The 11862-nt window shown below is 43.0% G+C and overlaps 2 protein-coding genes across 3 annotated transcripts; one reads left to right on the top strand and one right to left on the bottom strand.

Moving 5' to 3' along the window:
• Nucleotides 1-506: 506 nt before the first annotated feature.
• On the top strand, nt 507-5810 carry LOC102709860 (WRKY transcription factor SUSIBA2-like). Of its 2 annotated transcripts, none has more exons than XM_040526203.1 (6): nt 507-815; nt 1787-1960; nt 2978-3521; nt 4128-4293; nt 4379-4537; nt 4970-5810. In XM_040526203.1, the coding sequence occupies exons 1-6, from the start codon at nt 582-584 to the stop codon at nt 5535-5537; spliced, it is 1845 nt and encodes a 614-aa protein (XP_040382137.1). In that variant the 5' UTR covers nt 507-581; the 3' UTR covers nt 5538-5810. The 2 variants fall into 2 exon arrangements, with proteins under 2 accessions (XP_040382137.1, XP_015695163.1); XM_015839677.2 differs by lacking the exon at nt 507-815 and adding an exon at nt 1556-1656 and having other exon boundaries at nt 4970-5537.
• Nucleotides 5811-6008: 198 nt separating this feature from the next.
• LOC102717728 (chitin-inducible gibberellin-responsive protein 2) lies at nt 6009-9750 on the bottom strand. The gene is made up of 2 exons (XM_006657826.3): nt 9526-9750; nt 6009-8201 (listed from the first exon to the last, which is right to left on the bottom strand). The coding sequence occupies exon 2, from the start codon at nt 8023-8025 to the stop codon at nt 6388-6390; it is 1638 nt and encodes a 545-aa protein (XP_006657889.1). The 5' UTR covers nt 8026-8201; nt 9526-9750; the 3' UTR covers nt 6009-6387.
• Nucleotides 9751-11862: the final 2112 nt, after the last annotated feature.

Genomic DNA, 11862 nt, shown 5'->3' with positions numbered 1-11862 from the left:
GATTCACCCCTCCTCATGTTCCCATTCAATTTCAAAGAGATCATGGGGGTACACTCTGACAGGCATACCACGCGGAATTTAAAACACACATTTATCTTCTCCGCCCGACCTCCCTAGACGCACCCGCCACTCGTACACAGAAAACACAGCAACCCACTGACGGTAGGACCACCCTCACGCGGGCCCACCTGCAGCGACGCGGGGCGCCCTCCCACTCGGTGCCCCGAAACACCCAGCAAGCCAGCCAGCCGGGGTCGCTGTCGTCACTCCCTGCCCCCGGATCCCACCACCGGTTTCGTGCCCCGGTTGCTCACATCACACCAAGCCCCCACACTTCCCACTCCCCGCAATTTCGCATACCGAGCGGGGGCAAAAGGGTCAGTTCACGGGTCGCAATTAATTAAGTCAACACGGGCCGCAGCCCCCCACCCCACGCTACCTTGGCTACAGGGCGACCCCACTTTCCCCAAACTGCCCCTCCCCACCATCGCCCTCCAAAACCACCACCACGCCTTCCTCTTCACTCTCCTCTGGCCTCTGCCCACACCTCGCGCCGCGCCCGCACCGCAGGTCCGCAAGCAATGGCCGATTCGCCAAACCCTAGCTCGGGCGACCACCGCGCGGGCGCCGGGGGCTCGCCGGAGAAGCAGCCCCCGGCGGATCGGCGCGTCGCGGCGCTGGCCGGGGCTGGGGCGAGGTACAAGGCGATGTCCCCCGCGCGGCTGCCGATCTCGCGGGAGCCCTGCCTCACAATCCCCGCGGGCTTCAGCCCCTCGGCGCTCCTCGAGTCCCCCGTCCTCCTCACCAACTTCAAGGTGAGGCTGATCACCTCGCTGGCGCGCGCAGCCGTCCCCCCCCCCCCCCCCCTCCTCGCGCTAGTTACCTGCGGGATCTACGAATTTCTACGGCCGTCCGTGTCGTGCCCGGGATTAATTTGTGTCGGGGGGAAAGGAGGGATTCTGATGCGCATTATTAGCTTTATGCTCTAGTTTATGAGACATTTGCACCGCGGAATTGGCTCGTGGCGTCGGAATAATGCGCTTTTGCCGCGAGCTTTCGCATTTCTGGTGGTGCCATGCGGCTTCTGGAACTGACTTTTGGCGGGGTTCCGCGCGGATATAGTTGTTTGTGCTCTGTTTCTCCTTTTGGGGCGCCCCTGCGCCGTCAATTTGCTGTGGAGTGAGGTGGGAGCTGTTGTTTGTGCGGTTGGGGGAATTATTCTGTGCTGCATACACTTGGTGGCTCGGGGAACAAATCATCATGTGGCATTTTCCTTGTGGCAGCTTGAAAGGGCCTTACTTAAAGGAACGCTCCCCTTGGCTTCGGCTGCTATTGTGCTGGTGGTGTGCGTACTAAGAAATGGCCATCTTTCGTAAGGGAAGCACCAAGCAACTGCGAAAGAGTTGATTTGTAGGCTTGGATTAGCCATGATCGTTTTGCTATTATTGTTTATTGGGTCTGGCCGTAGATGTTGTATTGAGACAACCCACAAATTGAAATTTACTTGCTGAGCATAGGGTGCTTATTTACAGCTTCATTATCATTTGCTTTTCTCTTGGTTCCTTCTTTACTTTGCGGATCTTCCTCTTGATGTTTCATTTCTCAAGGCATATGGATGCTTCAAACAGGTTTTGATTAAAGGGAGAATTTATGAAGGTAGAATTTGGTGTCAATGTTTCTGGATAATTTTTCATTCTGGAGTATTGTTCAGTATGTACCCTGTAATGCTATTGTACGTTGTCGTGTTCAAAAAGTTGAAAAATAATCATCAAACTTTCCTCTTTAGGTTGAACCCTCTCCAACAACTGGTACTTTCAGCATGGCCGCAATTATGAGCAAGAGTGCAAATCCAGACATACTGCCTTCTCCTAGGGATAAATTAGCTGGTAATGCCCATGAAGATGGTGGCTCTCGAGATTTTGAATTCAAGCCTCACGTGAATTCATCTTCTCAATCAGTGGTACGAAGCCTTTCTTTGAGTGATTACCTGGTGTTGTGTAATTCTCTATTAGCATGTACTGGAATTTTTTTCTTTAGAAAATAATATTATCTTGTACAATGACTGAATTGAATTTAATCGTTTTGTTTACAAATGATTCCACCAAACCAATATGGAATATATACTGGGGATCTACAAAGGGGAGTGTAAAGATCTAATATGCTTCTAATAACTTCCTTTTCATGACCTAAAGTTGTCGAAACTGAAGCTGACCTTATTGATATGATATCTACTGGATCTATATTGCATTTAATTAGTGAATCTATCTGGGATTCCAGCTCTTGAAATTCAAGTTTTTCTACATTTAATTCAAAATATTCTCAGTGGAATCTCAATTCTCATTAGGAATATAATAAATTCGTTTTATTATTGTTTCTAGGCTGTGTTATTACTAGTCCATGGTTCGGTGTTGTCAAATTTAGTGTCAAAAAATGCAGTAGCTTTTGTTATGACTTTAAGTTCAAATAACTAGACCAACTTTATTGTATGGTTTGATTACCGTGGGTCTCACAACTAAAAACAAGGTATAATTATTAAAGAAGAGATGCAAGATCTTTGATAAGAATAGAGCATAACAGGTGTACATGATATTTCCTTGCTAGGTGAGACATGAGATGTGCGCTGGTTTCACATTTAGAGAAGTCGTGAAAATGTGAGTTAGAATATAAAGAACTAGCCTCAACTTCCTTGAGAAGAATTGAAAGGATCAACCTAATGAGTTCTTGGTGCTATAATAATTAACGCTAACATAGAAGTATGTGGATAAAATCCTTTCCTCCTGTAATGTATTCTAAACCAAATGACACATTTCTTCTTTAGTTCTCATGAGTACACGTGTCTTGAAATGGTGGATTCCCTTTTAGTTTGACAAACTCTAGTACATATTTAGTGTTATCTACCTTCTCTCTTACTGTTTTCTCTTGCACTTATTACTTCCTCATCATGTAATTTGGGTGTTACTTGTGCTTTGTACTGCAGGTTCCTGCTCTCAACGATCCCCAAAAGCATGAACCTTCTATGCAAAATGAAAGCCTAAATACGGCAGCGTCATCTAACGATATGATGATTGACAATGTACCTCCGTGTTCTCGTGAGTCAACTCTCACAGTTAATGTTTCAAGTGCCCCAAACCAACCTGTTGGTATGATTGGTTTGACTGACAACGTGCCTGCTGAAGTTGGTGCATCTGAGTTGCATCAGATGAGTAGCTCTGGAAATGCTATTCAAGAGACACAGCCTGAAAGTGTGGCTGAAAAGTCTGCAGAGGATGGTTATAACTGGCGCAAATATGGGCAGAAGCATGTTAAGGGAAGCGAGAACCCGAGAAGTTATTACAAGTGCACACATCCTAACTGTGAAGTAAAAAAGCTTCTTGAGCGTTCGCTTGATGGTCAGATTACTGAAGTGGTTTACAAAGGGCGTCACAATCACCCTAAGCCCCAACCCAATAGGAGGTTATCTGCTGGTGCAGTTCCTCCAAACCAGGGTGAAGAAAGATATGATGGTGTGGCAGCTACTGAAGGTGAGGAGTTTATTCTTTTTAAAAAAAACTGAAGCCGTATTCCTCTGGTTGGGCAGCTTGGCCTCCTGCTTCTTGGATGTGACTCCCTTTTTTGTGAATTCCCTAGTTATTCTTATTGTCTCTAAACTTCTTATTGCTTGTCATGAATCTGCCAGATTTATGATTCTGGTCTATGCAGATTCTTGAAAAAGAATTATTTGACATACAAAACACAGTTTGATAGTCTCTGAGTTGTTTTTGAACATAACTGCTGGCATGCTTTTCCAGAAGAGTACAGTTGAGAAAAGTACAATTTTGTTGAAATTATTACTTTGCGTAAGTAGCCAGACATTTCATAATAAATTGTATGAATTAATCGAACTGCAATTTTATACCCTCTCTCTGGAAACTTGTAACAGTGAGCATTGCTTGTGTGTCTGATAGGTGGGCCCATACCTATCAGATGAACAAAGCTGCAGTTTTCTGAATTGTGTAGCTAAAGTTGTGGTGAACTGATAATTCTGACAAAACAATTGTGCTTTTCTGAAACTTATGGTTATGTAAATGTTTTTATGATGTTTTTTAATGGGCATCTTAAGACTTAAATGTTATATTGTTTGTATGCAGACAAATCTTCAAATGTTCTTAGCAACCTTGGTAATCAAGTACATTCAGCTGGTATGATTGAACCTGTTCCGGGCTCAGCTAGTGATGATGACATTGATGCTGGAGGTGGGAGACCCTACCCTGGGGATGATGCTACTGAGGATGATGATTTAGAGTCAAAACGAAGGTGCGTTTCATTTGACTTCTTTCATGCTAAGGAATTGATCACCCATTTCAACCGCTGAATGTGTTGTCTACAACTGTTCAAACAGGAAAATGGAATCTGCTGCTATTGATGCTGCTTTGATGGGTAAACCAAACCGTGAACCTCGTGTTGTAGTACAAACTGTTAGTGAGGTTGACATCTTGGATGATGGGTACCGCTGGCGCAAATATGGCCAGAAAGTAGTTAAAGGAAATCCCAATCCACGGTCAGTTGTTTCTTTATTCATTTATTAATCCTAGTAAATTCTTCTTTTTCTTCTGACATGTTAGCAGATTTTTAACAGTAGCAATAAAATGTTCAACGATTTTCGGGTAATGCACTTTTAATAAGAAGTTAAAAATTCCTTGCACATATTTGTAGTGCTGTTAGGGTAATACCAGGGGAGTAAGGCTTAAGGGGCTTAATGTGAAGGCTTGGAATCACTTACTTGAAAATTGGACCTTCCCTTAAGGCTCTAAATTTCCATAGTTCAATGTAATCAGATATTTTCCATCACTTTTCTGAATGGGTGGATGTGTCCATGATTCATATATTACAAGCTGCAACTCTTCCATATTGGGATGTCAAACGTGAGGTGCACTTGTATATTCATTTTATTTCATTATCGTATATTCATTTTATTATTTCATTATCGCAGGAGTTACTACAAGTGTACAAATACAGGATGCCCAGTCAGGAAGCATGTTGAGAGAGCATCACATGATCCTAAATCAGTTATAACAACATATGAAGGAAAACATAACCATGAAGTCCCTGCTTCGAGGAATGCAAGCCATGAGATGTCAGCTCCCCCCATGAAGCCTGTTGTTCATCCAATTAACAGCAGTATGCCAGGCCTTGGTGGCATGATGAGAGCATGTGAACCTAGGACCTTCGCGAACCAATATGCTCAAGCAGCCGAAAGTGACACGATCAGTCTTGATCTTGGTGTTGGAATCAGCCCGAACCACGGCGATGCCACAAACCAATTGCAGTCTTCAGTTCCTGATCAAATGCAGTATCAAATGCAATCCATGGCTTCTGTATACAGTAATATGGGACTTCCATCAATGCCAGTGCCGACTATGCCTGGAAATGCCGCTAGCAGTATATATGGTTCGAGAGAAGAAAAGCCTAGTGAAGGTTTTACTTTCAAAGCCACACCGATGGACCATTCTGCTAACTTATGCTACAGTACCGCTGGCAATCTAGTCATGGGTCCGTGAGAGTCTAATAATGCTTATAGCTCCAAGAATCATATATTACCAGTGCTTCCTATTGACACATCTCTTCAGAAAGATGCTCAACTGTGTATCATTTACACATCAGATGAACCGGAGGCAAGAGCTGTACCTGTGGGTTACAGCAAACACACACATGGGTCTTCTGGAGCGGCAAAGGCCTTGTTGTATACTTGTATGTGGCATTGGCCCTACATTCGTTGTACAGTGAACCCGTTAAGATTAATTAGATTATGAGAATTTGCTTTTCGTTTAACTATCTTCTCCTTCAGTGGAATGTGGATAGAAACAACGTTATGGTTAATTTGGTTTTGTGAGCTTGTCTAATCCTCTTTCATGGCAAAGCTTTGTATCTCACTGCATGTGTACGGATTTAAGATATGCATGTGATACCTGTACCTTTTACGAATACTAGGTTTCTGTTGGATTCATACCAATCGAACATCATGCATATGCATTTTAAGCCCTACTCGCCACCATTCCAATGGATCGTTAGCTTACAGTAGATAATCTTAAGCCCTATTGCCCTATTCGCCACCATTCCAATGGATCTTTAGCTTACAGTAGATAATCCTGATAAGATTAGTGTGACAACATTACAACAAAACATCAAAAAAAAACTGAAAAATATACTCCCAAACATTATACTACACCTCATCAGCACTTTCATGCCTGACCCTAAACGCTACGGTTGCCATTACAACACCATGTTATAAGCTACCCTGACCTTACGTCCTTGCCAGCACGTAATCACTATAGCTTCCTAGAGTATTACAAGGGAAGTTTTGTCGTCAGATCACACCTCAAAAGTCATCACAGCTTTTCCTACCTCTTCCTAGTGCCATGCCGACGAGACCACCAGTGGCCTGTTCTTCCACCCGAGGTAGAGCGCCCCGTCCCTCTCGGCGAGCTTGTAGTCGTCGGAGTAGCTCTGCAGCAGCGTCCTGATGGTGGCGTTCACCAGCGAGCTGAGCGGGGACGGCCTGAGGCCGGCCATGGTGAGCCGCGCCTTCCACTTGCCGAAGGGCTCGTACCGCTCCGCCCGCTCCTCCCCCTCGCAGGCGACGAGGTTGACGATCTCCCTCGCGAGGCAGTGCTGCTCCATGTTGATCCTCTCCCTGTCGTCCCTCGGCAGCGTCAGGTCGATGGACTCGAAGATGGCGGTGTAGTAGTCGAGCGTCTCCGCGAACCTCTGCGTGAACGGGGCCGTGTTCGTGTTGGACTCCATCTCCACCAGGGTGAGCACCCTCGGCGACAGGCCCTTCACCATCCTCAGGAGGCGGTCGCGGTGGTTCGCCGTGCTCACCGACTCGTCGGGGACGTGGTGCAGCTCCAGGGTGAAGTTCACGGCGACGGCTTCCCCCGGGAGGACCCCGAGATGCGCCTCCTCGACCTGGCTGCCGGAGATGGCGAGTGGGTGGAACTCAAATGGCACCTTGCACAGGCCGGCGATGTGTGACAGCCTCCTCCCGACCAGCTCTAGCCCGCCGCCTCGTGCGTAAGCTGAAACCGAGTCATCGATGCCTGTGATCCTCACTGTTGGTGGTCCACCAGGCCTCGCTGCAAGGGCTTGGAGGAGAGAAATCCACTGAGCACCCTGAGAGATATGGAAGTCGATGATATGAATCCTGTCTTCTCCCTTGACAGCCTCTGCAATGGCGCCATTTGCTGACATATAACCAAACTTGAAGTAGGGGCAGGCCTCATACAGGAAGTGCATGTAGGACAGGAGGTCAGAGCTCTTTGGTTCCTTGCACTTCAAAGCTTTATAGATCGAGCTGCCAGAGGAGGCAAGCCTGGCAACAAGGCCTTCTACCATGTAGGCTCCCAACCTCTCAAGCGGTTCACCGGATACTGAAACCATTTTCCTCAGCTCAGTAATCATCAGATCAATTGCAAAGCTATTCTTCTCTTCCACAGCTCTAGCACAAGCAATCAGTAGCTCTTTCAAGTTGCCTCTGGGAATGCCCATCATATGCACCCACTTCTCCGGCTCCAAGGACAGTTGGTTTGCCACAGAATTCTCAAGGCTGTTGACTATATGGGAGTCTGGCCCAAGCATAACAGCCTCGAGATCCTTCAGTTTTTGCTTCAGATCAGTAGGATCGTCAGTGACACAGGAAGCGCCTACAGGAGATCCATCTGTCGAGTCAGAGTGACTGTCTTCCTGAGATAGAGGGCTACCGCTTCTGGTGGTGAAACTTTGACTGGAGGGAGAATCATTTCTCATACAACGAGCACCTTCAGAGGAGTCCAGTGTGTACTTGTTAGGAGCAGCCTGGCTTTCACAACCAGCATCCGGTGAATGTGACTTTAGGCTATAATGATGCTGTGGTACAACGTGGGTGTCTGAAGGTCCCCTATAAGGATGACAAGGATGCTGTGAATTATCAGAATACTGGAACTGCTTCAGGTTCTGGCTTGATATATTGCTAAAGGGATGAATCATTCGGGAAGTTGGAGTATCAGCCATAGTGGTTTAGTCAAGACTCCAAAGCTATTTACTGCATATTATCAAGTGCTTCGTTCGCGTATGACAAGGAGATCCCAGGAACAGATTAACTGGAGGGGAAGCTTTATAGTTTGTTGTTGATGTCTTGATATCTCCAGTCCTCCAGTTCAATTTCAGAAATCCAGCAGGGACAAAATCTGCAATAAACCAGTAGATGTTAGAAGTCAGAACAGAAACATACAGGGCTGCCAACTCAAATCTAGCACTCAAATACTGGAAGCGTTTGTTTTAAGTAAGCAGTATAAAAACCAACCATATCAGTAAATGAAATGGATTTCTGATGTATAGTTTCATAAAGAAACCACCCATTACCAATTCCCATACCGGAACAATGGACATGCACTCATATCAGCCGGTCTGATCTGCATGCGAGCGTGTCCTAGATACATGTTGGATTGTGGCAACTAAACTGGGATCAAATTGTCACGCGCGTTCTTTTCCGCCCACGAAAACTAAATGCGAACACAGCCAAGCTTCTAGATAAAGCATTATTGTACAGTGAAAACTTGTGAATTTGTGATCCCACTAATAAAAGACAAAACAAAAACAGTTCAGCAATCAGGCTATGCAATACCACCAACCATTTGGCATCCTAGTCCTACCGACAGGTGAACCAAGCAGCTAGCGTGTCGTAACGCTGACCATAGAACAACGTCATGACTGGTACCGTACAACCATCGTACACCACAACTTTGACCAATCTATGCGTGAACAAAACAAGGGCTGTAAGATGAAGTCGTAAAGTATCCCCTCCCATGATTTCCGTGGGTTTGCTAACAGCGTGTGTAGTTCGCGAAAATTTTTGGTTGAGTTTTACATCGGATGTTCGACCGGATGCAGAAAGACTGTTTCGGTGACTAATTAAAAAACTAATTACATAAGGTATCATGAAACCACGAGACAATTTTTAAGCCTAATTAATTCATCATTAATATATGTGAGTTACTGTAATAGTTATATAGCTAATTATGGACTAATCGGCTTAAAAGTTCCATCTCGCAAATTTCTTCTAAACTGTACAATTAGTTATTTTTCTTAACTATATTTAATACTTTATACATGTGTCGGTTCATGAACGGGAAAATTTTTGAAAACTAAACAGAGCCTAAATCTCCGACACCAAAACAGCCTGCTGCACGAGCAGTTTTGACACTTCGACCCGTCTGCTCAACTACTCCCGGCAGGCCGGCACCAAGATAATTAACACTCTCACCTAAAAAAATTCGCTGCAAAGTCAGCGGCCAAAAAAGCAGGGGGCGGATCATATGTGTGACCGGGGGGGGGGGGGGTTCAGTTCAACCCCCCAAACTTTTTGGGAACAAAAAAAACTGTTATTACTAGTTCTTAAGGCAAATTAAGCCAGATCCAGAAGAGAATCTACCTACGGTTCACGATGCAGACTCCATAAGAGAAAAAAACCGCGTGGTGTAGAGAGAAATGAGAGAGAGGATGGACGCTCACCGGTGAGGACGCAGGACGACAGCGCCCGGCCCCTGCTCGCGGGAGATCGGCGCAGGCGGGAGGAGACGAGACGGGAGCTAACGCCGCCGACGAGAAGAGCGGGCGGGCAGACGAGAGGAGGAGCCCGTCCTGTGCCGCCGCAAGGGAGAGCGCGGAGGTGGTGGGGGTGTGGAGCTCGCCGGCCGGCTATGGCGGGGCGCTGCCTTCTGCCGCGTACGGGAGAGAGAGACCGGAGGAAAGAAAGATAGCATGGGGAGGTTCTCTGGTTACGTTTAATAGAAAAGGCTGGGGGTATTTTTGTCTTTTCAAGTGGCGGTAAAGTTTAAACGTAATTTAAAACAAAGAGACGTCGTCCATCTGTCGAGCGACTCGTTTCCTGGCCGTCAATAATTTACTAATATTATTGATATTTTCATAATTATTAACACAAACTTATTTTTTACCTGAAACTAAACATTTCTCGTAATATTCCTTCTTTCTTATTTTCTCGCCCCTTCTTATTTTCGATAATGATATTCCTAGTCCCAGCCACTACCTGGTACATCTAAATAGTAGCTTAGAAACAGGTTACACTTGCTTTTGTCGGCCCTAGCAAAATTTAAAATTTAATTTTAGAATTTATTTTAATATTCAATCGTAGTTTATTCTTTTTAGCATTAACCTTTAAACCAAAAAAATATAGATACAAACGTTTTTTTAAAATTATTTTGATTGCCTAGTTTATTTTTATGGTTTTGTAGTCGGAGAGCAAACGGTTCGAGTGTGCGACAAAAAAAAGCTCATATTCTATTATGGATTATGCTAGGCATATTTGAGTACGATCAAATGTAACGACACGGTGGGCAAGAGAGAGAAATGTAACGATGCTCATATGCTCTAAAGCCTAATTAGCATAAAAATTTTATCGTACACAACGTATGTCCCAAAATAAATGAATTTTTATGTTTTCATATACTATCTCTGTCCCAAAATAAACGAATTTCTAGATAGAATTTTTGACTCTTCGTCTTATTTGAAAAATTTTTGATTAATATTTTCATAGTTACTACATAATAAAATATAAATAGTATTTTATTTGCGATTATTTTTTCAATATTTTAATAAATTTTTTAAATAATACGGATAGTCGATCTACAAAACCAAAAATCTTTTTTGTTTGGACGGAGCAGTATATAGCAGAGCTGATTCCATTACTGTTTACAACCCCGTTATAAAATATAGAAGTGAGCTTACCGGAACGAAGGCAGTAGTCACTATTGTTAGGCTAGTAATAGTTGCTACTTGCTAGTAGCCTAGTTGTTGTTACTGCCGGTTTTTCCTGCCGTGACATTGAAGTATATTTATCACTTTCTTTTTACTTAGAGCATGTCAACAACAAATTCGAAAGATATTTTTGCTGATGGCTAAAACATACTTTTTAATAAAAGTGAATATGATTTTCAGTGACAGAATTAAAGGGAGGTGTCATAAAAAATCGTTTTCTATAGTGAACTAATTGACTCTTCAAGTTTATCTAGACCAAATATTAGGATATATCCTAGGAAGAACGAAGATTACACTACCTGAAAGAGAGGCAAATGAGAGGCACTTGATCATTAATATCTCATGGAATTGGGAATGGAGTTTTCATCCTTTATATACCATTTTATGAATTAGCAGGTAAGACAAATTTCTAAACTCGATTCTTGACTTGTAATATTTACGTGTCACAACTCACACTCGCCGTGTAATGAATAATCTTGACAAGCAGGGTTTTCGTATATGATATTTAAGTTGGCATAGGACCTAGAGCTTAAAGGTCTTCCGATAAGATTATGAATATGTTAATCAGGACTAATGTAAAAAAAGTCAAACAACATATTTATAAATAAAAAATAATTTGTAAATAAAATTTTTATATACATGTTCTTGACAATCTAAAAACAAATATTGAAAAATAAATTAAAAGATCCTAAAATTAACTTTAAATTTAAGGTAAAAAAAATTCAATTTTCACTATGCAGTTTGACAACTATTTTATTCTTGGAATAGGACGATAGTATTTGAAAATTATAATATTGTAAAGTACTTATAAAAAGAATACCTTTATGAATTTTTTATTCATACTAAATATTTTGAGAGCTAATCAAGGTCAAAGAATCATTATATTAACTAAAAAAAGTAAACAATATCATATATTTAACTATGGAGTATTCAATCTGTTCCGTATTAAGTTGATGTATGTTTGCCTTAATTCAAATATTTTCATGTTCAAGTTTAGAGCAAAATGCAGCAATATTTTTAATATAAAATAATTATAATAAAGATATATTTAACGTTGGATTTAATCAAACTAAT

The sequence above is a fragment of the Oryza brachyantha genome, chromosome 7 (assembly GCF_000231095.2).
Source record: "Oryza brachyantha chromosome 7, ObraRS2, whole genome shotgun sequence".
NCBI classification, from domain to species: Eukaryota; Viridiplantae; Streptophyta; class Magnoliopsida; order Poales; family Poaceae; genus Oryza; species Oryza brachyantha.
The sequence above is the reverse complement of the archived record's forward strand: the minus strand, read 5'-3'. Positions and strand labels throughout refer to the sequence as shown.